General features: G+C 40.5%; 4 protein-coding genes across 4 annotated transcripts; 1 reads left to right on the forward strand and 3 right to left on the reverse strand.

The window, feature by feature from the left end:
• Positions 1 to 225: 225 nt before the first annotated feature.
• stat1a (signal transducer and activator of transcription 1a) lies at positions 226 to 7,228 on the reverse strand. Its single transcript, XM_087791800.1, has 24 exons — positions 7,135 to 7,228; positions 6,379 to 6,506; positions 6,146 to 6,290; positions 5,974 to 6,069; positions 5,640 to 5,726; positions 5,490 to 5,568; positions 5,096 to 5,187; positions 4,859 to 5,010; positions 4,556 to 4,714; positions 4,405 to 4,497; positions 4,218 to 4,277; positions 4,113 to 4,133; positions 3,935 to 4,025; positions 3,795 to 3,836; positions 3,640 to 3,723; positions 3,471 to 3,569; positions 2,804 to 2,939; positions 2,677 to 2,732; positions 2,287 to 2,381; positions 2,062 to 2,201; positions 1,718 to 1,906; positions 1,218 to 1,293; positions 836 to 932; positions 226 to 696 (listed from the first exon to the last, which is right to left on the reverse strand). The coding sequence occupies exons 2-24, from the start codon at positions 6,504 to 6,506 to the stop codon at positions 667 to 669; spliced, it is 2,247 nt and encodes a 748-aa protein (XP_087647926.1). The 5' UTR covers positions 7,135 to 7,228; the 3' UTR covers positions 226 to 666.
• A 1,309-nt stretch (positions 7,229 to 8,537) lies between these two features.
• Positions 8,538 to 11,618, reverse strand: LOC148080188 (growth/differentiation factor 8-like). Its single transcript, XM_087791801.1, has 3 exons — positions 11,115 to 11,618; positions 10,482 to 10,852; positions 8,538 to 9,184 (listed from the first exon to the last, which is right to left on the reverse strand). Exons 1-3 carry the CDS (start codon positions 11,440 to 11,442, stop codon positions 8,804 to 8,806), a joined length of 1,080 nt encoding a protein of 359 aa, XP_087647927.1. The 5' UTR covers positions 11,443 to 11,618; the 3' UTR covers positions 8,538 to 8,803.
• A 2,438-nt stretch (positions 11,619 to 14,056) lies between these two features.
• On the forward strand, positions 14,057 to 20,048 carry LOC148080189 (protein Shroom2-like). The gene is made up of 10 exons (XM_087792384.1): positions 14,057 to 14,133; positions 14,245 to 14,262; positions 14,459 to 14,578; positions 14,712 to 16,713; positions 16,918 to 17,028; positions 17,094 to 17,152; positions 18,472 to 18,846; positions 18,978 to 19,140; positions 19,385 to 19,657; positions 19,716 to 20,048. Exons 1-10 carry the CDS (start codon positions 14,069 to 14,071, stop codon positions 20,046 to 20,048), a joined length of 3,519 nt encoding a protein of 1,172 aa, XP_087648510.1. The 5' UTR covers positions 14,057 to 14,068.
• A 499-nt stretch (positions 20,049 to 20,547) lies between these two features.
• Positions 20,548 to 24,444, reverse strand: sumo1 (small ubiquitin like modifier 1). The gene is made up of 5 exons (XM_087791828.1): positions 24,318 to 24,444; positions 23,973 to 24,047; positions 22,773 to 22,850; positions 22,624 to 22,695; positions 20,548 to 21,043 (listed from the first exon to the last, which is right to left on the reverse strand). The coding sequence occupies exons 1-5, from the start codon at positions 24,327 to 24,329 to the stop codon at positions 20,975 to 20,977; spliced, it is 306 nt and encodes a 101-aa protein (XP_087647954.1). The 5' UTR covers positions 24,330 to 24,444; the 3' UTR covers positions 20,548 to 20,974.
• Positions 24,445 to 24,514: the final 70 nt, after the last annotated feature.

Here is a 24,514-nt window from a genome sequence, read left to right on the forward strand (position 1 = left end):
TCTGTGGCCAAACACTCACTTTTTTTTTAAATACCTGTGGACAAATTTGTATGGCCACCTTAGAACATATGACATGACAGTTGTGATTTTCAAATATCATGAATGTATAGGAACAATAAATACAACAACAGAATTATATTATAATCACAGGTCAATTAATTTTTTGGAGAACAAAGTTTTAAATTACAAATTTCAACATAGACAATACACACAGAGAAAGGCGAGTTACTCATTGCTGTTTTTATTTTTATTCTACAAGTTCATTAGATACAAACCTGTTACCTATCATCCACACAAAATGCTTTGCCTCAGAGGGGAATGTACTCCATCTATAAGCGAGTGTTCCATAAGTTCCCCACACAACATCATCCTGCAGTGGCGGCCTCCCACCACTAGATGATGGTGCTTCCGCCTTAGAGTTAAAGCTGGGATTTCAAATGGTCACCATCAATCCCAAATATCAAGGAAGTGAAGAACGATAGGAAAAAAAAGCTTTCTTATTTCCTTACAAGCCTAGAATCTTGTGTGACATGGCAACTCCAATATTGAGGTTTACTTTATAAATGATTTCCATGCGTCAAGCTGAGGGTGATGCTTGAAGGTCAGTTTAAAATGACGTCTATGTGACTGTACCACAAACAGCATGAAAGTAACTGCAGTGGTTTCTCATTTCAGGTCTTTAAAACTGCTGCTCATCTGTGGAGACAAACAAGAATCAGCTTATTTGATATCATGGTTTCATTGATGCGATCGATGTGATTGAGTCGTGTGTCTCCTGGACTGTATTTTAAGGATTTCACCCGACTATCACTAGTGCATGAAAAGATGAGCTCACCAGGTCATCGAAGTCTTCAGGGCTGACGATCTGCTCCAGAGCCCGGTAGTCGTCTGGAGACATGGGCATCATGTTCTCCTGCAGTTTGGAAGGAGGTCTAGAGCGATGACAATACTGTCAACATGGCTCAGTACTTAAGACAACGACACATAAACACACTCATTCAGACACGTGGCATAAAAAGAGGAAATTGATGCATTTGAATTGTGTTGAGTTCAAAGACATAAAGGAAATACTAAATAAATTACAAAAAAACAAGTACGACAACGTCATAAAATGTAAACATTATAATCAAATTTAACTTCTAATGGGAGAGAGAAAATAAGCTAGTCCTGCAACAGTCCAGGCTCACTCATGGTCAGTTTTAGAAAATTCTTCTTACACTTCAGACACAGAAATGAGCTCTGTCTTCATGTAGCCGCTGCTCTGCATGTTCTCCACATCCATTGGCTCTGGAGCTGCAACAAACACACTGAACACTTAAAACCAACACCTAAAAAAACATAGGTTACCTACGTAATCTCGGTTCTACACATGCTTGCAATGCCTTCAAGCAGAACTTCCCTGATGGGTTACTTCAAAGCGAAGACCAACCAGGTGAATTTTCTGTTATCATGTTAATCATATTTGACAGTGTCAAATCTGAGATCGCTAGAGCAGTAAACCTCATGCATAAACCATGTGGGGCAGCGACGCCTTAACGAAATAGCAAGTTGAGGACCAGGATGTACTGGGCAGATCTTCTGCACTGGTACCCTATTCAGGAGGGCTACAGAAGCGGACATCCCCACTGAGGAATGAGCGTGAATCGATCTTCGTAGTGAAGCTCTGCTAGAAGGCTGAGCATGCATTGAGCACAACTACAGATGTCAACGCTCTTACTTTCTGAGGGTTTTGGGTAATACTTCCCAAAGGCCTTATCCTTGGGAATGTCGGGGTAGAGGAAGCGGAGCGGGTATTCGGGAATGTTCTCCACTGCCATCACCCGGTAGTTGCGGATTATGTCGTGCAGTGTGACGGCACTCAGATCCTTCTTGGTGTACGGTTCCACTGAGTGGTACATCGCCTTCACTGTTCACAAAATAACAGCATTTTTACATTTAATCTCTTAAGTCAAATATTTTACCACAACTCGGTATGTTCAATTAGATCACAGGGTTAAGTTCATGCAGGTGAGAGGGACGATGACCTTTCTTTGGCAGGAGATGGATGAAGATGGAACTCACAGTGGCAGTCGTGCTCGACCCAGGTGAAGGTGATGGCCCCCTCTCGGCTGCTCTCGCTGAAGCGCAGCAGGAAGGTCCCGGGACACTTGTCACTGAGCAGGTTCTTCTCACGTTCCTTGCTGAGGAATCCCATGATGGAGCTGCACAGATGAGGCAGTCATATAGTTGTATAGCTCTCATCACGAACACTTTCCTGGAGTTCCATCGGACGAGTGAGGAACGTACCCATCATTCCAGTAAGAAAAAAGGTGTCTTTTGATAACATCCAGGATGCCTTCAATCCACAGCCAGAATGGAAAGCCTCTCTCATTCGGGCTTTGCTGATAGAGGGACACAAGGGAGCAAATTAAGATCTTATCGAAGACAGCATATCAAGGACCTCTATTGTATTTCCATTCACCATTCAATGTAGCTAATTAGTTTTTGAGTAGAACAATGCACTATATGGTAACAGTAACACATCATTTGCCTGCAGAGGAGAACCAGAAGCTGATGTCTAGTTTGTTTTTTCTTCAGTTTTTTTGTTTTTACTGTTGTCTCCTCTGTTTCTAAATTCCTTCTGTACCTAAAGGTTTGGACCACTAGCATAAACCAGACATGAAAGGTGACAGATACCTTGCAGAACTTGCTCCAGGGGATCAGACCTTCTGTGTTCCTCTGGGCTCTGGCTCCTGCAAAGACACGTCAGAGGCATCAGATGTGGGTTTTACCTAAACAGCATGACGACGAGGAAGATTCTGACCGAGCAGTTTGTCGGCCAGCATGTTGAGCTGCTCCTGGTTCAGGCCTCGCTTTGTGACCGAGGAGAACTGCCAGCTGAGAACCTCAGATAGTTGACACCACTTTGCTTGTGGCGGAGATAAGAAGAACTTCAGATTCTGTGGAGAATATTAAGAAGCTCTGAATAAAAATCTTTTTGGACTGGATCGAGAGCGTAGACTGTCAGACTGAATAATATAATTGCGATTATTTTCATAAATGTTGCGATTGCAATTATTTTTTCAATGCATTTTTCATGCATTTCTTCTCTAATACAATAAATAATTCAGTTTACAATAAAATGTATTTCTTTGTGATTGTAATGATTAATTATTAAGTAATTTTAAGATAAAGGCAAATTAATCATACATTAAAATAAAGAGAGAAGGTTCATGATTACACTTGTAAACAAACATTTAACTTTTAAGGTGTGATGTAAACATTTATATGTATTAGTCAATAATAATTCAACAAAATATCCGTGCAGAGTAAAGAAAAGTGCAAGCACTGGTCACTCATTCTACCTATTTTTGTTACTATTGTTTCTCTGTCAGCAAATGCGGATAATCGCAAATAAACTTTTTTTTTAAGTGAAATGATTATTTGAAAGCTAGACTGGATAAGAGACAGAAAACATGATAAACACTGACCTTGGTATCTGTGGTGAGCATGTTGTACCAGAGGATGGACGCCCAGGCACTCGGCAGCTGGCAGACATTGGAGATGACAACCACCGGCAGAGACACAGCCTAAACCACAACACAAGGTCAGAAACATCCTGAGGGTCTTTGGTTTCTCTAGAGATACAAACTGTCTCACCTCCAGCTTGATGCCGACTCCAAAGAGCTGACACTCCGACTCAAAGCTGAGGGAGTGAAGCTCCTCTGTGACGATCAGAGGACCCTGAACACACCATCGTTAATACCATCACAATTAAGACACAAAGTAAAGCCAACAGAAGAAACAGTTCTGACCTCATTGGTTTTGTTTCCTGCCACTTTCTGCTCTTTCAGTTGCTAAAAAAAACATTTATTGATTTATTTCAATCAATTAATTTCTATGACGAAGGAGTTGTGTTTGAGCTGGAATGTTTCATGTCAATAAAAATACTAACCAGATGCCTGAACTCGGCCGCCAGGCTCCCATTCGACTCCTCCATGTTCATCACTTTTGTGTTTGTTCCCAAAATATTAAATTTGCGAAACCTTGGGGGAATAAGGGCAATTCTTTAATTCACTTTCTCACCTGAAAGTTCTTATCATGAGCATGATATAAACTTCAAGTCTTCCTACCCTTTTTTCTCGACAACATCCCTGAAGGAAAACAACCACAATCATGTCAGGAAATCAGGAAACTTAAGAATGAAAGCATGAATGAAATCATAAATGAAATCATACTTGTCAAAAAGTGCTTTGACTTTCAGCTGGTAGTTAAACTCTTGCAGTTTCACCAGGAACCTGAAAATAAAACATAATCAAGTGAGGCCAAATATAAATATATAATATAAAACAAATACACAATAATGAATGAAAAGATTCATACATATCACTAACATTTACTGTAAATCATAGAGAGTCTGGTCACCTCAGTTTCACAGTGAACTGGACTCCAGTCCGAAGCACGAGAGGTCTCTGTGGGTGGGTGGGCATGCAGGGCTGCCGCTCTACAACCAGGGAACTAAAGCACAAAAGCCACCTTTAAAAAAAACCCATCAAAATAAGAGGAGAGGTGTTACCTTGAGAGCAGGGTTTTGAGCAGCTCCAGGGCTCGGATTTCTAGCTGTTCCTTCAGCTGACTGTTGGGATCCGTGTCACTCGTCATAATCTGCTGCAGCTCCTGAAGCTTCTTCAGCTGCTGTAGCACCTGCTTCAGAGTGTCGGCCACAGCTGTGAACCTGCAAAACCAAAGGCGCACAAAACCATGTTGGTGAGTCACCTGAGGTGTGACGGAAATATGATAAGGGATGTGTGTACCTTAAGTTGTCTTTAGAATTTTAATAACTTATATTCTTCTAATAAACAATACACCTTTTCCTCACCAGTTCTGCAGCTGGTCCATGCAGGCGTTGGGAGGTCCACCTATACATGCAGTCTGTTGCCGCTGCTTCCACTCAGGAAGCTCTGCTGAGATCAAGTCTGACAGTAATGCTTGAGTGAAGTTCAGCAGCTCATTCAGCCTCATCACTGAATCCTGGAGAAATACACAATCATTACACTTTTGTGAAACTTTTGTGGAAACATGGAGCGAGTGAAAAGACGTGAAGATGAATTAGAACCTGTCGTTTTGCCCTCAATTCGTAAGACATCCTCGAGAGAGCCGTCTTCTCTTTCTCCAGCTCCTTCCTCGCTGTTCCATTGAGCTCGTTCTCTACAAAAGGATAAAACAAATATTATATTTTATATTGAAATGTTGACATTAACTACCAATTTGAAACTGAAGAAACTTCTCGGATGAGGTGAAATGTCTTACTACAACTCTACACAGTCCAGTTGACTCGCTATCGAACCACTTGGATAACCTTCACGGACATGCCAATTTTAGACCTCTTCTATTAGTGCTCACCTAATTCAAAGTTTCGTATATGATTACGCTTGATAAAGTTATAAACTTAAACCAGCTTCTATTGAAATAAATTTCTCTTTTAACATGCAGAAGACAAAACGCCTCACCTCTGTTCTTAAGCGTGTTAAGTTTGAAGTCATATTCGTCCTGGAGATCTTCCAGATTCTTGACACTTTGATCGGCCACCTGAAAACATCGTAGTTGGTACATATTTATGTAGTTTATGGAGCCGAAACTAAAGTGCTGTCAGTCCTCACCTGAACCATCTCTCTCATGTCCTTCACTTTATTGTCCAGCTTCTGCTTCTCAACCACCATTCCTGACACGTGTGCCTCGTCCGTCTGCTACTCAAGTACAGCCAGCAAATATATGTTTTATTGAAGATACTTATGGTAATCAGGAATCCATGTTGAGGTTCTTGGCAGTATAGTACAACACACTTAACAGAGCAATACTTTTTCTAAGACCTTTGTGGTTCCTAATCCATCAATATTACCCTTAGCTTAATAAAGTCAGTTCTGTTCACCTGTGGTTGATCCAGTAACCTATTATCTGCTGTAAAAAAGACAGAGAGAAAGTCTTGTAATGCACCTCTTCGCTCTTGCTTTTTTCCAAGATCAGCAGTTCTTCCTTCAGATTTCTTGATATGATCATTGCCATGGTGACAGGATCTTCTTGGAATCTATCCTGCACAGAGTTGAACCTCAACTTTAACTTTGGGTGTTATTTCCTTTTTTTTGCATGATCCTGAAATAACTCAGACCTGCAGGTTCCTCTTGATCTTCCGGATGTTGTGCTGCAGAAGAAAATTGTTTTCCAGAGTAAAGCGACCTTGTTGATCATCCAGTTGCATCAGAAGTTCGTGAAATCTAACAGTGGCTAGTGAATCCTGGTATGCCGCTGTGTCCCTAAAGGAGTCGAAAAAATATTAAATAAACATAAACAATCCGGTGTTTGTGCTTCTATGACAAATAAAGACAAAACTATTGGTCATACCAGTCAACACTCTCGATCCATCTGCTCAAATACTGCCGTATGTCCATGGGGAAGGAATCATCGTATAACTGGTCCACCTGCTCCAGGTACTTGCTGTCTAACAACTGAAGCTGGCACCACTGCGCCATCTACAGGTCAACATTTGTATCATCAGCATTGAGTCCCTTTTCATTTCAAGCTTACAGTTTTAGTTTCAGTTTACAATGAAAACATGTTAAGCTTTTAAACTCTAGTCTGGATTATGAATGATTCATGATAATACAAGCATTAAATGGAAAAACTCTCACTTCGAGAATGTTAATCTAGTAGAAAACATGATTGAAAAAAAGACGTAATACTTACAATAAAAAGATCATTACAACTGTAATAAACGTGTTATTATAAAGTAAAACACTGTATGCGTATTTATAAGGGAAACGAGTATATATTTTGTCAAAGATTAACACAAACAAAGCGAAGTTAACTTGATGTCACTTAATAAAAACGAAGTCAGTTAAAAAATGAAGGCGTGCAAGAATGTTGAGGCAATTCAGCCAACATTCTGACACGAGGAATTAAACGTATCACATATTACAATTCAATTCGTTATTATAAGTGTTTCGGCATATGTTTCTTTCACCTGTTACAAAAAAATAAACATGTTTTGCAAAAGAAAAACACAGGTGTTACAGTAATACATACATTGCACGGAAAAATGGAGTAAAGCAATGTTAACGCGATCCCTTAAGAGTTACAACTGCTACAAGACGACCTTACCTTACGCAGAAGAAAACAAACGTGTTTTAATCTGACAGTCCGAGTCGTAGTAGACTTTGACGTTGAACTTCCTTGCTGTCTGCTGAAGCCAGGATTCAGAGGAACCAATCAACACTCGAATAGCGAGACATTGTCCAGCCCCTCGCTTCTCACGGCCAATCAGAATCTTTCTTTCATGCTGTTCTGCGCTCTGAGCATCCTCCCTAAATATTGAACCATAAAACTGGTTATTATGCGTCTTATGAGCTTCAAAAGAGACGAGAAGAGACTCTGAGCACCACAGCACTTTCCACTATTTTGTTCGTGTCTTTTTTTACATTATTAGAATGTATTCAAATTATGTCAATATAAATTAAATCAAGACACTGAGGGAGGGAGTTCATAAGGCGCACGAGCCAGCTTTACCACGTGTTTTCAAAGAAACGAAAGCCAGAGAGCGCGGATGCGAATGAAATTGAAACTTGGCAACGTTAATTCTGCATAAATGATGTAACATTTCGAATATGTATCACAAACTGTGTTGCTTTGAGCTATTCATCAGTCATCAAAAGACCAAAACAAAACAATGGCACTTTTTTAGGGCGCTTTAAAATGATAAATGCTATACTGTGTCTATAGACATGTGATTTTATGTGATCAAATCTTACAGAAAAAACACTTTGTATAGAAGTAAACATGAACAAATATTATTAAAGATTATTCATGTTTTTACTTAAAGGCCATGAGTCATAGCTTACAAAAATAAAAAATAAAAAATCAATGAATCATTAACTTGTTCTTGTACAGCATGGTTAGACTTGGGGAACAAAATATAACTAGTATCAATTGCCCTGTGGGAACATAGTGTACAAGTATACTTCATTAAAGTGATTTATTTGTTTGACAAATCATTTACACAATTTAAACTTGTGAACACAGGTAAGGTAGACAACACACAGCAATATGATAATTGACTCTTTGAAACAATTCTAATTCTAAAAAATCACAAATGACGTCCTTCCCACAATGCACTACAAGTTGTAACAGCTATATTTTCCGAAGACACTGTTTTTTCCTGATGGAACTTGAACATTTTCTTTCTCTTATTTAAAATGGAAATATTGTTAGCAGGAATTGAGACAATAATGTCAACTGCACAATTTGAGCAGGTAATTATCTTTCTGTGATCAGGAAGAAGAATAAAACTTGGTGAAAACAAGAGAGATATTGAAGTGTCGCTCTCTTGGAGTCACTCAGTTCATGTTTGTGAAAGTAGAAGCATGTGGACAACATCCCGCAGAGTTTGTTCTGTTCCAAGATCAAGCCAGGACATGTTTCATAAGATGTCACACAAAGAATGAAGGATCTCTTGCTGCAATCACTCCTTTATATATAATAATAATCACAAAACAAAAAGATTAATAATTGAAGTGTGGTTTATTTTGTCTCTTGAATTTCTGAACCAGTTTTGTAACTATATTTATCCAACCATTGATATTGTTAGAAGGTTTTCAAAAACAATGATATCTTCAGGAAACAACTCTTTCTTTTTATTCACTAGCGTCCAACAAGCTGCTCTGAAGGAAACTAGCAGACGGTTTCAGATGTTTTCTGTAGAAACATCTGAGCGAGTAGCTCCTGTGTTGTTGTTGTCAACACAATGAATGAAACAGTCGGATGTCGTGAGTCCTCAGGAGCAGCCGCAGTGGTCCACCACCATGGATGGAATCTTCCCGTATATGATCTGCTCCTTGCGGTTGAAGTAAAGCATATTAATGGGTGACATCTTGGTGGGCGTGCAGCAGGGCCCCACCGTGCCACGAGGGTTGGCCTTGTTGACCAGGTGAGCATGAGGATACTGCTGCAGGTGCAGGAACTCGCAGTCACCAGAGCAGTAGTTTGCTCGGTAGCGCTTCGGCGCAATAATCCAGTCCCAGCCGAACTCCTCGAAGTCGACAGTGAGCGGGTAGCGACAACAGCGGGTTTCTGCCGACTCCTCGTCGCAGTTGAGGCCGGAGTCGCGCCGGAATCTCCTGGTGCTGTCCATGATCTTGGCTTCGATGAATGGTTGCTGAAGAGGAATTTATTGCAGTAAGAAAGACTGTTTGTGTGCTTTTGGCAAGTTAAACAAGAAACAAATACATCGGAGCTTAAACAAAAACTTAAACAATTGAATAGTAAATCATACAAAAACTACCTTAACGTGTTAAAAGTAATCCTGGGTAAAGTGAGGCACACAGGCCTTATGTGGCCCTTTAACAGTATTCTTGTGGCCCGTATGAGGTCTTAGTTAAAATATAAAACTGACATAGTATACTTCTTTATAGCTCAAACTTTTTAAAATTACTATGAATTATTATTTTTACTGTAAATATAATTGTTACTTTCTTCCAATTTGGCCGTATCAAGTATTTCTTAGTATGTGTTTTCTAAACAACTTATTATATTTGTTGTTTTCTCCATATTACTGATTGATATTGAAGATATTTTAAATGAATATAAAAATTAAACAATATACAATTCAATAACAACGTTGTCTCAGTTTAAGAAAATCCTTTACCCATCATTATTTCATTGTCTATAACTTTTTTTGGGGGGGGGAAATGTAATTGCCATCAATTAAACCATAACTTCTGCTGATATCATCTCCCTATTGCAACTAACTAGACCTTCAGCAAGATCCACAAAGGTTAATTGCAGGGATCCTCAACCTTTTCTCCACATAATTCAGTACAACAAACAGTAAAACTAATTTTAACTATTTCAGATAGTTTAGAGATCAATAACCAATAGAACAGGAATTATATGAATTAATAAATGCCTTACGGATGAGTACCGGTCCCCAGACTTGGGGTTGTGATCCACTGAATTAGAGTTTACATTGAGACTGGCTATTTGAACCTGGTCCGCATCTTAGGTGACATGAAAGACCTGATGATTGGACTTCACCATTCGGTTTGGTGATGATCTCATTTCTGCTTTTTGCAGAAGAGGTTGTTCTGTTGACTGAGACTTATCAATGGAAGAGTCTAAGATCCTCTTTTAAAAAGGTGGAAATGTCTTTTCCAAGCCAGAAAAAGTATCACAGCTCTTGGGTCGGAACACAGTGAATAGAAACGAGCTGAGCCAAAAGACTAACGTTTTGATTTACCTGAAGATCTAGATCCTTACCTTGACCGGCCACCAGACCCAGAAGGAATAGGTGTCTGAGGAAAGGAAGTCTGGGCCTCCTTACCTCAGCTACTACCTCATGACCCAACAAAGAAATGCCATAAAAACCTAAGCAATACTCACTAAACTCCAAACACGAGTTCAACTCTTTTAACTGTGTGAAAAGCTACAATGTAATGTTGTTTTTCTGAACTCACTAAACCCTCCTCTCCGGGCACAGAGGTGGTGACTGCGAGGTCGTCCCCGTCCGGGTCGTAGGCGTTGATTTCTATCCCATAGTTGGTCTCCGGATGGCGCAACCAGGCCTGAAGCAGGGACTTGATGTCAATGCTGTGCCAGGAGCTTGCTCCGGCGTCCATGTGGATCTTCAGGGATCGAACCCTGACGCGGGTGATGTTGCCCTCCGTTCCCTGTTTGAGGCGGGAAATCTGCAAGAAGACGGTCGTGACGATGTTGGCCGGCCGAAGATGGACCCACAGTTGAGCGCTCAGAATGTTTTTGGGCTGGATCTTTGAATTGAAGTTGAACTGACATAAGGAGGAGAACCGATCCTGGACTTCCGTGTCAGCTGGAACAAAAACCCACAGGGCTCATTTTAATATATTTGATGTCAGGAGAAAACACAAACGTTAGCAGTATATAAGGAGGATGACTAGAAGGAAGAGTGAAGTAGGAAACTAGGTTCCATTGGTGGGTCAGATGGTTGAGTCATACAAGGTCCATGATTATTTTCTCTATTAAGTTCATATATATTACATTTAACATTCACAAATCCCAGAAGAAAACAAGACACATGTATAAGTGTTGTGTGTTGATGGACTGTTACATACATTTGGTTGCCATGGTGATGATAGTCTCAGTGGTGGCGTGATCTTCTTCCTCCACTCTTGGGTCATAGTGGTCCAGCAGCTGCGTCAATGGTGGCGCTTTCGGCAGCATCTGGCGGATCATGTCCCGGCTGATGTTGGGCGCCTGGTCCAGCCGCAGGATGCTCAGGATCTGCGACTTGATTCCGAGCAGCCTCAGCTGCTTGCTGTGCTCCCGGAAGTCGCAGGCTGAGCACGATTCTCCTCCGTCCACCAGCAACTGGGAGGTCTGGTTCGAGTCCAAGGAGAGACATACAGAGAAGAGAAGAGTCTGCCCGAGCAAGAGGAGCATCCTGCAGAGAGGCAGAGGTCGAGGCTCGTATGAGTTTCTCAGCTAGACTCTGGATGTTAGGATTGGCGGCGAGGAGGGTCGAGTTTTTTAATCAGGGAGATTTAAAGAGGTAGCAAGTTCATTTTTTATTATTAAAAGTGATAAATATTGTCATTTGTAGGGAATCGAGTGATGGTGTTTCTTCTTTTCTTGTTGAGGCAGGATACTTTTTTCTAAACATTGTTAAATAAAAAAGTTAAAGCAGAGTAACATATAGATATAGAGTGACAAGAAGTGCCCAACGTTCATGATTTTGAGATATCTTCAAGTCAACTTATGTATAATAAGAAAGATAAAAGTTCTTTACATTTCAGACAAAATTGTAGATGAATTTGGAATTTTAACCTTATTGTATTTTGACTTTTATTTGATGTCTTTGTGTGCCCACCAACAGACTGGTGTCCTGTCCAGGGTGTCCCCCACCTCTTGCCTAAAGAAACTGGGATAGGCTTCAGCCCCCCACGATCCCTTAAGGGAACAAGGGGCACAGAAAATGAATGAATAAATGAATGTTGCCAAATGTCGGATATTTCTAAGGTTTTGAGTATATTTTACTGAGGGACTTCTTTGAACAAATAAGGTATTGTTTCAAAATTTGATGAGAAGTCGTAGTTGTGGCAGGCTAGCATGTCAACTATCGATTCATGAATACACATTTCTTGAAGTGTTTCTTTTACCTCAACGTTTTTAAACATAATCTTCTTATGACAACATCTTGTCAGCACCACAAAGATGTAGCAACACTTATTGCAAAAAGGGCAAAATGATTTCCTGTTTGTCATGTGAAGAAAAGTTGTGTTAACTTTATGTTTTTTGACCTGCTGAATAAGCAATATTTTTTTAGTTTATGTCTATATGTATACAAATTATTTAAGCACGGATTGGAGGTCTTGAATAAACAAAAAAACATTGTTCACATTAACTGGTGTGGGAGACAATCTTTATTTTCTGTCTTCCATCAGCTTTACATTCAATATATTTGTAATTCTTCAATTTCTCATACTGTATGTTGTTGGCCTATGCCAAATATACAAGTTACCAGGTATGTTAACGTTTCAAAATTCGTCATATCTACAAGCATTACTTTAGTCAACTTTATTGTCTGGATTTCTTTCTTGCTTCCTAATGTTTGTGTCATGTAAAGTTGGTGGAAATAAAGATTACAACTAAAGGTTGTCTTATCTTTCTAAATGCTGTGCTTTCACTCCAGGTATCCCATCAGCCTTTGCAATCCACGGAAATGCAAACAGTAGATTAGAGTCACTGTTGGCCCGCCCATGTTCCCTAATCCCCTTTTCATAATCTGGAGCTCTCTTGGAGTAGTGGAACCCAGTGGAGGAACTGAAAAAGTTTGTAAGGAGGAATAATCGTACCCCCAAATTTTCCTCATTAAACCAAGGCAGTAAGTTGGAATATCTTTTGTTATCCATTACATGTCATTATTAAGAAGTAGATGTTTTAAGTTTTTCTACAATGTGTTTTACGTTGCTCAAATTGTTTTTGGTTTTTTGAAGATATATATAGAATTGTAGTTTCCCGACTAAAGAAGCAAGGGCAGTGTGTGTGTGACGGGATGGCTTATTCAATCAATAAATAGGAAATAAATGAAAATCATGGAATTCTTTTCAATCTCTGCAGGATCACAACACAGATTTGATTTAATAACATTAAAACAATCCTCACATTAGACATCACAAAACAACCTGTCAATTGAGATCATGACACAAAAATATAATTCCTGTCCTCACAACCATATACTGTATATCTGACTCTTTGGTCTTGAGCTTCCTTCAGGGCTGTAGCAGCAGGACTTTCTACCACTTAAACACTAACGTGAAAGAACTAGTGTGTTTATTTAAACGTCTCTATTGTACAGTATGTGTCTGTTTGTACAAAACTCTTTTTATTATAATATTTACATTAGAAAATGTGCTTAATGTCCACCCACTGAAAACGTTTTTTTTCTGAAGATTAAATGTTGTTTACCATAACCACACCCACTCTGCTGTGATTGGTCAAACAACAAGATTTGTCCCTGCTTTTCATCAATACATTAAGTCTCCTCCTCAAAGTGACTCATTGTATAAACAAAGCAGGCATGATTACAGCTGGCTGGAGGAGGAGTGAAGTCATTATTACATGATAATGGACTCTGCTGTTGTAACCGCTCGTTCGCCGAGATTTCTAATGGGGAAGAACTTTATAAAGTAATAAGTTCAAAACATGGTCATGATGAGAGACTTACTGCATCTTGGAGAGGATTTTAAATATGAGAGTGAGTCAGAAGAGTTGGGTTTTCAGAATAGTTGACCTTTAAAATAAAAAATTCACAATCAATGAAAAGATCTTGTGCATTTTCCAACCAAAGCAATACGATGTTGTTAAAAAAAGTAAACTATATGCTTCTTTAGTTTATATTAATGAAGAAAAAAACACATTTGAGTTACATTAACTATGTTATAATAATATATATGTAATAAAACTATAATGTTATATATGTTATTATGATATGTTATTCTTACATGTATTCGTTCTGGTGTACTCTTTTTCTCTCTGCATCGATACTAAGGTGGTGTCAGCAGCTACGATGCCATCAGAGTCTGAGGTTCACGTGGCAAGTTTTCTCACAAAGATTTTACGAAGCTCAATCAGGTACTGCACAAATACGATGTAGAGTCTATTTCCCAGAACAACAGTGTTCATCCAAATGTTTGTTTTTGGAATGCATTCCTTGATTGATATCGATACCTTTCCTGCATGTAGGAAGAACAGATTCAAATGGTATGTTGTTTTTTCTCTTTTTATTTGAAATGTCATTATGATTTGTTGATGACCATGATGTGAAATGAGTTGCAGTGTGTTTAAATATCCTTTATTTCTTCTTGTGTAACAAATGATTGGCTTGCAAGTGAAAAGGGAGGAGACTCAGACAGCTGGATAGTCATTGTCTGAGGGCTTTTGTTGTCACCATCTGCAGGAAAAATGAGCTCAACATGCGACCACAATCTTGGCAATCCTCCAAGCTGACAGAGGAGCCAGAGGACCCGAGGAGAGCAGCCTCCCCGACACAAGTTTGGCAATACAAACATGACACCAGGTGAGAAAACAAGCATTCAACTAGTATATAGTTAATATTTAGTTATTTGTTAAAGAAGGCCTGACAACAATAGTTTCATCCTCTCCTAGTGTAAGCTCTTGATTACATTTTGAGTCTTCATTTCAATGTTCAGGTCAGGGGTCCAAGTGCACCATGGCACCCAGAGTCAACAGAAGGGTCAACCAGGACCAACTAAAGTTGAGAAAGAGGATGTGACTGTTCAACCTGAATCGTTGACAAGACACTCCCGAAACATTGATCAGCCTTGTGAACCAGAGAGCAAAAAAGAATCAAGGTTCAGCTGCCTCCCTAGCGGCTCCAGGTCCTCCATACATACCGTTGAAAGAAAGAGAACGAGCATTGAAAATATTTTCTTTAAAGGCCTCTCAAATGAGACCTCATTTCCTCCTGAGCAGCAAAGCTATCTATGCACAAGGGAAAACTGGGACCGGGATAAAGGGGTGAAAGAGGAGCCGCTCACATACAAGGTGTCTTCAGGATTCAACCCCAGTGTCGGTCGAGTGTGGCAGGCCCCGCCTACCTTATTGTACACTGACGGTCACATTGCCACTCAGGTATCTTCGTACTGTAAAGGTACTGATGGGTCTAAAGTGGTCCAGACAGGATCTGTTGAGAAACTGACAGAGACTAACAAGCAGAGTAGCTTCAGATGCTACCGAGAGAGAAGATTGGAGGCTAGATGGAGTTTCAACCCGCTCCCCAGAAGTGACCTCCTCCACCCCGATGCTGCAGCCAACCAGCAGAAACACCTCTCACTATCTAGCAGTGATGTTACTCACGCCGAAGTATCTGGGCTACAACCCTGCGACAACAGTCTATTCCACCCCCGGAGCAGATCTGCATCAAGCACAAAGAGTCATAGTGTCAAAAATTATTATCGCAGCCTTCAGGACCTGCCCTCAGACGCCCCTACTGGAAAACAATCGCGCCACACTTTGGCTCCCATCGCCAGCTCTGATGCTAACAACACATTGGAGGACAGCGTTCAGAGCACGCAGTTTGGAGGTACAAAGAAACGTTTTGGGTTCAGGCATGCTAGCATGGAAGACAGGAAGGGACAAGAGGACAAGAACCACAGGCTACACAGCAAAGCTAACTCTCAACCAGGCAGCAGTCTTTACGACCACCATCACAACCATCAAGGACTTAAACTGCAAGGTGTTTCTGCAGTGGGTGCTGCTGACAGTAAATCAATTCCCTCAAGAAAAGTCCTGACAAATCAAAGTATTGGTCAGAACAAACATGTCATGCATGACCCATGGGTGCCTCGAGAAAACTACAAGGGGTCGGCAGAGAAAATGCAACCACTCTACATGGCAGCTCAGGAGAACAGAGGTCTGCTTGAAAAGCAGACAATCGCAGGCACTCAGACTATGTTGAGCGTTACAGCCACTGACACAGGTGCTCAATGCACCAACCGCTATTCAACAAGTCATCGCAATGACCTGAGGAAGAAGCAAGCACAGCTGCAAAGGAGCCGAAGTGATGCCATCCTGAGTGGACATGTGGAGGAGGAGGAGTGGAGCTCCACTCTAGCGTCTTCTTACAACTCCTATTCAAGCACCTACAAGGACAATCTGAAAGAGGCCCAGGCCAGAGTCCTTCAAGCTACCTCCTTTCAAAGACGAGACCTGGAGCCTCTTGGACCAGAGTCGTTTCAGGCTTTTAGGCGGCGCATCCACGGATGCAAAAACTCTTCCCTGGCCAGGCGAACTCACTCCTTTTCAGAGCCAGACAAGATACACAAGCTGGGTGTTGAAGGAAGTGTGTTCTTCAGGGAGAGGAAGTTCTTAGAGGGCAGACCAGTGTTCTCCAGACCGGTTCCAAAGACAAGCAAAAATACAGACTTGGAGAAAAAATTGGCTCACAAGTACAAAGGGACCAGCCTAAGAGCGAACGCTTATCCTAGCTGCCTTAGTCTGCAACACAAACAGATGTCTGTGGAGCAGATGACACTTGGAAGCTTCAAATGGAGTCAGCAGAAGAAATCATCAGAGGCCCGATCAGGAAGGTTTCACTCTGCGGAGAATATCCTGGATGCAGATATGGAAGGCACCTCCATGTGCGTCCACGACAGATCCAGTTCCTCTTCGCATGAAGACTTGAATTCACAGGTGATTATAAGTCAATTTTTTTTCCTACCTCTTTGAAAATGTAAATATTGCGAAGTTATTCAAATGATGCAACACTTATTTTGCAGTATATTTCTTCTACCTGTCCAGACTCCCAGAGAAGTCACAATTTGAGGTAAAAGTTACTTTTCATAATTTCATCATAGAGTGTTTTAGTGATCATGTTGTCACACTTTCGTTCTGTAGGGAGAAGACTGTAATCCAACTGGACCGCAGCTCTCGCCACAGACCCAGGATCGACCCTGCCTGTCCATCTCGCCTGGAAACAGTTGGTTTGGAAATCCAGCCACTACCCAGGTCACATTTAGAGCAACAAACCACATGTTTCACTCAGGAATGCCCATCTGAACGCCCTGCCTTAGATTGTTGCCCCACGTCTGCTGGCCGAGGCATATCTCCCAAACCAGATCACAGAGACACGGTACAAGATCCAAACACTCAGACCTCGATGGTGGGGTCAGCGATGGAGCCTTGTCCCTCCCCCAGGTTAGCGAGTTTGATGGACAGACCACCAGTTTTGTGCGAACAAGAAGACACACCCCCCAGGTAAGAAGCTTACATTTCCTTGTGCTCCTTCGCTAACTCACGTCAACAAGATTAGCCCCTGAGAAGACCCAGGGTTGTCACCACCGTCTGCTTTACATCTTATGAGAAGAAGCCATTTCTAACTCTATTGCAAGGGTGTCACGCTAAAAGAGATCACAGTCGCACAAATTATATACAGTATTTATGAAGTTTTTTATTTAAAAAGCTAATGTAAATGCAATTCTATTCTTTCGCCACAGATTTCCTTCAACAACACACTGTTTTTTCTCATTGAGGCAAAAACACACTTTCCATGGATTCTATCTGCATGTTCAAAATGAAGAGTTAAAACTTCAGCTTTCTGAAAAATGGCCCATTGAATAGAACGGTTTAATAGGTTAATAAAGGTGATATTATTAATTCTATATTATTATTATTATTTTATTAGTTCTCGTAGTATATTAACTGGTTCTTCTGGTGGTCAGAATGTTATTGAAGCTACAACTTATTGACCTGGGTCAAACCAATTGTGTTCTTAGGATAAATTAGAAACTTCATTGATGGTAGCAAACAGTACAAAATATGAAATTCAAACCATAGATAAATATTAATGAATAATATAAGATAAAATATACTTTTTCATTTTCCATTATAGTCGATCATTATTTGTTCCAGAGAATTCTGGTACTGATATTTTACTGAAGGTCTGAGCCTGGACTGGTAGCACTGGTAGGAAAGTATATTTTTGTTTATGGACGAAATACTTCAATCACTAATGGGCTTTCAAAGCGCTTAAACAACAAAACAATACTTAGTTAAAAAGCCTGCACAAATAAAAGTGTCTTAACATGTCAGTAGATCCATCAAACACAGAGGGAGAGGAAGATTGTTCCAAAGCTTAGGAGCAACAGCCTGGAAGGATTTCTCTCCTCTGGTCCTGAACCGTGTGTGAGGAACCATAAGTAGATTCTGATCCACAGACCTCAGATACATAGATGAGAGTGAAAAAAACAGTTCACTGAGATAACTTGGGTCAAAATGAAAATAATGAATAGATCAGTCTCAGTCAATCTAGTGTTTATCTTAACAGTCTATATTATTTTCAGATTGGATTCATATATAATTATTTTTAAATCAAAGTAGGAATTCAAGATGTGAATTCTTATGCTAGAAATGCCGAGGCCACTTGTTTAACTTCTTCTCTCCTTTTTGAAGGTGTGAAGGCTCAACATTTTCACAGGGAGCGCTGGATAAAAGAACAGCTGGAAGCAAACATCCTGATGAGATCTACCCTGAGAGCAGCTCATCATCAGACACTGAGACTTTCTCCTGCAATGAGACCCTCATCTTAACCAGAACCCCTGTAGACCTGCAGCCAGCTCTGCAACATCCAGGCCCTGAGCGAACACTGTCGGTGCAGGATCAGACCTCTGAAGAGGATAACAACAGAGACTACCTTGTGAGAGACATGGTGGGTGAAGACCTGGCGGATGTGCTGGACAAGAGAAGAGCTTCCACAGACCATCCACGTGAAGATGTCCCTAATCAATGCTGGACCTCTAGTGGCCCCGGACTACACACCGTTCTCAGGTAGCAGTCGCTCAAGTCTGAGGCCGATGTTTTTTTTACACTTTGTCACTGTCTCCTCCCTCTACTTCTGCCATTCCACTCAACATTATCTCAAGTACAACTCACAGTTCTTGCTCCATATTTCTCATCAGGGTGGATGAGGAAGAAGGCTCGTTGGCTACACCGGTCTCCTTGCTGGTCCCCAGCTCGTCCTACTACAACACATCGGCCCCCAAAGCTGAGCTGTTGATCAAGATGAAGGAGATGCACGTGGAGGAACAGGAGGAGCAGGACGGTAACTTGGTTGATAAGAAGGTGAATGTTTTTCTTCTTATTTGTTTTAAACCATCCTGATTGTCCTCCCTGGTCAGTCTTCTTCGCGTTAGTTGACCATCTCTTGTTCTCTGCCCCAGTATCTCCCATTCTAGATTTATTTGTGGTCAGGAGAGTCAAAAAGTGGTGAAAATATTTTAGCAAACAGCTGAACAAAATCCCTATGGGATATATGGCTCACCATATTTACATGAATATGGATGAAATATCTGTGTTTCTCTTCCAGCACGAGTTGATTCTAAGTCTGGCAAAGAAGCTGCAGGTTCTGAAGGAGGCGCGCCACAGTCTTCAGGAGGACGTGGAGGACAACGAAGCCCTTGGTCAGCAGGTGGACGCCACGGTCAAACAATTCTGCCTCTCCAACCAGCTGGGGCGTTTTCGCATGTTTGTTGGCGACCTGGACAAAGTGGTGAGTCTGCTGCTCTCCCTGTCAGGACGTCTCGCTCGCGTGGACAACGCCCTCGACAGCCTGGATGAAGAGGATTCGATGGAGGAGAAGGTAGATGTTAAAAGTGTGACAGCTCCACAGATCTTGATCACTTCTTCTGTCATTGTAGAGAACGCTGACGGAGAAAAGGACGCTTCTATTGCGGCAGCATGAGGATGCCAAGGAACTGAAGGAGAACTTGGACCGACGGGAAAGTGTTGTGTCTGCGATCATGGCGGACCATCTGGACTCTGAAAGCCTGGACGACTACCATCATTTTATCAAGATGAAATCCGCGCTGATTATTGAGCAGCGGAGGTTGGAGGACAAGATCAAGCTTGGTGAGGAGCAGCTGGCCTGTCTGCTGGAGAGCCTGCCACAAGATCGCAGGCCCGCCGCCATGCGGAGCATTTCCGAGCCAGAAGGGGGCGTCAGTCAGGAGGCAGGACTAGATTCTTCATGAACACAAGGACGACCAGTGGTTTATCATATAATGTCAAATGGGTGCTTTTTTTAAATTAGAATTTTAATTAATTCATTTGAAATTATTTGTTCGAGATGTGTTTTTGACCTTCTGAAATGTGAAAAGTAGTGTCTGTAGGGGGTGCTGTTGCACAGCACAGTTCCAATGATAATCGACTTTCTTTTAAGTTTTCTTCACCAAACGATTGGTATACTTTTAAAAAAGGTAGGATTTCTCTTTCTATTCACACAAAATTCTAACAAATAATAAAGTCATCTTTCTGATTTGAATAGAATGGAAACAGATCAGCATCGTCCAGATCTGCCAGTAATAACACTGAGAATGTACTGGAATGCTGCTAGATCGACACAATTTAAAAGAACAAAGATCAAAATTAAAAGATTGCCCTGTGTTCAACCTTGTGTTCACATTAAAAAGTGGAAACACAGGCTGAGTGAGCCTGACCCTTAACACATGGCTTCACACAACACAGCAATACTTGACATTGACATGACAGCATTTATTTAAAAAAATGTTTACTTATGAGTATTCATCAAAGGTCATACATGGCAAATGTTCATGTCAGAGGTGAATGTAAAAACATTTGGATGTGTACTCGCACATTTGACTGTATTAAAGCAAAAGGCAAACAGCTAAACACAGACACAAGAGGACGTGGATGAAGGCAGCATACTCCTGCATTCAGAACCACACCGGTGTTTAGCAAACCATTCCTAATATCCTGCGAGGAACACCAAATACAAATTACTCGCAGCGTTGCCATTCTCTGCCCTTGTCTGTATATTGTGCATCCAAAATGCTTGGAAGCCCCAAATGGCCCAAATGTTTGGAAACATGACGCAAATGAACACCATACATCCAACATAAAATACAAAATTACATAATATGTGTACGTGTGGTGGGTTTTAATCATTCCAAAGCCCGCCAGTCTGTTCTTGATACACCTCGATGACGTCCTCGTCCTCCATCCCCAGCTGTAAGAGAGAGTTTTGTTAGACCAACTTAACCTCACCTCTGTGGCGAAACAGCACATGCTAAGAAACAGCAGCTGTGAGGTAACAGGGCACTTCCTGTTCGTCTCCTAGGCGGTTCTTACATATTCTCAAGGGTTTTGGTTAGGGGCCACATTATACACTGTAAGGTCAATATGAATGGAGAACTTAAAATGGAAAAAATTATAGAGCATTATAAATATTTTTTAAGAAAAAACATTTTATACACTTTCTTTTTTTATAGTGCAATGGCTCCCTTCAAATACATACAATTAGAAAATATGACACAGAAACACTTTATTTAAAAACATATTCAACAAACTTCAACAAGTTATATAATCAATTAGATAAGATAAATTGTTTGGCCATAAGTAACATTTAAACACGATCACTTTTATAGTTTTACTATGACCTAATTTGGCCACATAAATACAGTCAGAGGTCTGCATTTGGCGAAGTTTAACAAAAAACAAATTAATTAATTTCTGCTGCTCTGTGTAAACTTCGTTTTATTTCAGGAGGATTTATCCTGGTCAACTGATCTCTCAACGTACCCAGATGTTGGTGGTACCAGCATCTTTGTCAATATTGGATCAGAGTCACCTTTCTTTACTGCCAAATTTTCGTTCAATTTCACCCTCTTGTGTTTAAAACGAGTGCAGAAACCAAAATGTTTTGTAATATACAGGTGAAACTCAAAAGGAATTTGTGCAAAGGTTTGTTTATTCAAGCAATTACATTTACAAGGTGAAACCAATGTATGAAATGCACACCATCAACTGCCTCTGTCGTTCCCTCCCCACTCAAACTGCCGGCATCCTCGTACACAGCCTCGTCACTTCCCGTCTAGATTATTGCAACTCTCTTCTCTTCGGCCTCCCCCAGAAATCCCTACATAAACTTCAACTGGTCCAAAACTCAGCTGCCTGCATCATCACCAGAACCCCCTCCATCCATCACATCCCTCCTGTACTGCAACAGCTCTACTGGCTCCCAGTTCAATCACACATACAATACAAAATCTTCCTCTCTACTTTCAAAGTCATCCACAACCTTGCCCCCAAATGTCCCTCTGGTCTCCTCCATGTCTACACTCCCCAAGATCCTCCATTCAGCCATCTGTCCCCCCCACCCGCCTCACAACAATGGGCAGCAGTTTCAGTTTCACCTGTATTTACTTAAAGTGATATCAGGGCAAGAGTAACTAAAGTTTGGTAGGAAATTGTGAATTGCTAATAATCGAGTCCCATAAGCATATGGTTCAGGTGGGTTTAATAAAATGGGAATCTGTAACTATATCCATATTAAAATAGTGTTTTCTGGGTTTCACTTGTACACAACATCTACGGTTTCTCAAAAATGGTTTCCAGTTAAATGTATATCTCTTAATGTCATTTTACCAATGTACCGTACCAACCATATCAAATATTGGTCTATTGTTGGCTGTCCTAGGCCACTATATATATCAATACAATACATGGCAGAAAACAAATGTGTTTGTGGTGTCCCTTGTGTTGTTATATAGTCATACGACATGAGACAGGTTGACTGAAGGTTATTACCTCTTTGGGAGTTTGGTTGTCTGCAATTCTCTGTCCTTCGAAGAGAAACCGTAACGTATTTGCTGGCACACCCTGGGAAAAGAAATGTGGTATTGATATTGTGGTAATCCATCTATTGATGACAAGCAAACCAATGGTTCTTCCTTCACCTGTCTCTGGCTGTAAGACTCCTTTAATTTCTTCAGGTGTGTTGTCATTTTCACCTTAAAATGGATTTCACTGCTGTCCTAAAGATAAAAGGTCACAAGCATGACAAGGGTTAGCTTTGATGTTAGCGAAGTCAACGTAAATCAGGGAAAACACGTAGAAAAGCTACAGGGAATGTGTGAAAAGGATTTCGTATCATCTCACATTTCCAGGTGGATGAATCAGAAGCCTTTACACATCCATACAAGTAACATCCAAGTCTTTTCTTTCCCGTTCGTTATTTAAATGATGTAGCCCCGTCTATTTACACAAGCTCTAACTTGAGTCTCCAATGACCACATGGATAAGTGGCTCGCCATCATGCCCACTTCGGTGGTAACAATATCACAAGAATAATTTCATTTAAAGATCCGGCCCATCTGAGCCAGTTCCAATCTAGATTATTTCGTAATGAGGTTTTAGGTTAGGTTACTATTACTATTTGTGTTGACGTGTGTGTCTGAAATTCAGTATATTGATAGTCAGTCTAGTTTATCATGCTTTATTTTTATTTTAGAAAGCTTGCATCGTTTCTTTTTTTAATCAATCACTGTTGCAATAATCTCTGCGGCCAAACAAATGTGCAACACAGACAGAAACAAAGATTTTTTTTTATATTGAATCATAAACTATTCTAAGTATCATTATGTTCTATTCTATGTTAGTCTTTGTATCCTTTGTCTTTGTTCTTTTTCTTTGATCTAGGTTCTTTATCTTTAGTCTTAGATTGTATCATCTTGTTCTTTCTCTTAATTTCTCTTTGTTCTTGTTCTTATTTTATTTTTATGAATAATGGCTGTATGCTACTTGGAAAAAAAAAATCCCGAAGCAGACCTCCTGAGGGATTAATAAAGTTCTACCTAACCTAAACCTATTATCCTAAAAGGTAAAATCAACTAGATTCACTGTCATAAAGGTGTCACTATCAAAGACTGAAATGTACCTCTATTTAACAGAATTACTATAGTTACTAAAGTCAACAATATTATGTACATGGAGAGGAAGACGTTCAGTTCTATGGCCGGCTATATATAATACGGGTTTACAGCGAGTCTGAAGGTTTATTTTACTTGAGCCAGCTGCGTTACAATTAAGAATGAAAGTCGTTTAATGAATGTATATTAAACTAAACAAGAAAACATAGTCCATCGAGTTGTTCTTACCTGTCCGATCACTTTTAATTTGATGTATTCGCCGTCCTTCTTGTCCCCCCCATCTTGGCTCGATGGTTTAGTCTCCTAAAAACAAAAACAAACGTAAAAAGGTGTAAGGTATATTTGGGATTCACTAACGCAGTCATTAGACGTCATTTAATGTTGACGTTTATCTTGCATCTTAAACGCCGAGCATTTCTCCGTCCACATTTAAACCCAAAACTAAACAGAAAGGAGGCCTGAAGCTAATGGCTAGCATCTTAGATAATGTAACCATCTGATTGTTTTTCTAAATTAATTAATAACTTGACACAAATTAAAAACAACCAAGAGTTAGAAACATGTCTGACTTACCGTGTCCGACATTTTAAATCTGAGTTTAAAGGTTCTATTTAAGATGTAAGAGAGCGAGCTACCGCCGCTCTGGCCCTGGAGTGATGTTGTGAAGATCCACTGCTACCGGATGTGACGTACAACAAACTAAAAATTCCACATTAAAGCACGCGGCCTTCAAAGCCAAAATGACTTTAGTGTTGATGGTGACACGGCTA

This window comes from Callionymus lyra, chromosome 5 (assembly GCF_982586985.1).
Source record: "Callionymus lyra chromosome 5, fCalLyr1.hap1.1, whole genome shotgun sequence".
In the NCBI taxonomy this organism is placed as follows: Eukaryota; Metazoa; Chordata; class Actinopteri; order Syngnathiformes; family Callionymidae; genus Callionymus; species Callionymus lyra.

Bases quoted from the DNA above. Each gene is read 5' to 3' on its own strand.
- LOC148080188 (XM_087791801.1), bottom strand. From the start codon at position 11,442: ATGCTCCTCTTGCTCGGGCAGACTCTTCTCTTCTCTGTATGTCTCTCC. The intron at 10,853-11,114 runs GTATGTAACAGT...TTTTTGTTCCAG, and splicing joins CATCACCATGGCAACCAAAT to CTGACACGGAAGTCCAGGAT. The intron at 9,185-10,481 runs GTGAGTTCAGAA...ATTCCTCTTCAG, and splicing joins TGCCCGGAGAGGAGGGTTTA to CAACCATTCATCGAAGCCAA.
- LOC148080189 (XM_087792384.1), top strand. From the start codon at position 14,069: ATGCCATCAGAGTCTGAGGTTCACGTGGCAAGTTTTCTCACAAAGATT. The intron at 17,029-17,093 runs GTCACATTTAGA...GCCCTGCCTTAG, and splicing joins GAAATCCAGCCACTACCCAG to ATTGTTGCCCCACGTCTGCT. The intron at 19,141-19,384 runs GTGAATGTTTTT...TTTCTCTTCCAG, and splicing joins GTAACTTGGTTGATAAGAAG to CACGAGTTGATTCTAAGTCT.
- sumo1 (XM_087791828.1), bottom strand. The intron at 22,851-23,972 runs GTAAGAACAACT...TTTTATCTTTAG, and splicing joins AATTAAAAGTGATCGGACAG to GACAGCAGTGAAATCCATTT. The intron at 22,696-22,772 runs GTGAAGGAAGAA...TTCTTTTCCCAG, and splicing joins AGTCTTACAGCCAGAGACAG to GGTGTGCCAGCAAATACGTT.
- stat1a (XM_087791800.1), bottom strand. From the start codon at position 6,506: ATGGCGCAGTGGTGCCAGCTTCAGTTGTTAGACAGCAAGTACCTGGAG. The intron at 6,291-6,378 runs GTATGACCAATA...CGACTCCTTTAG, and splicing joins TGGATCGAGAGTGTTGACTG to GGACACAGCGGCATACCAGG. The intron at 5,727-5,973 runs GTGCATTACAAG...GTACTTGAGTAG, and splicing joins AAAAAAGCAAGAGCGAAGAG to CAGACGGACGAGGCACACGT.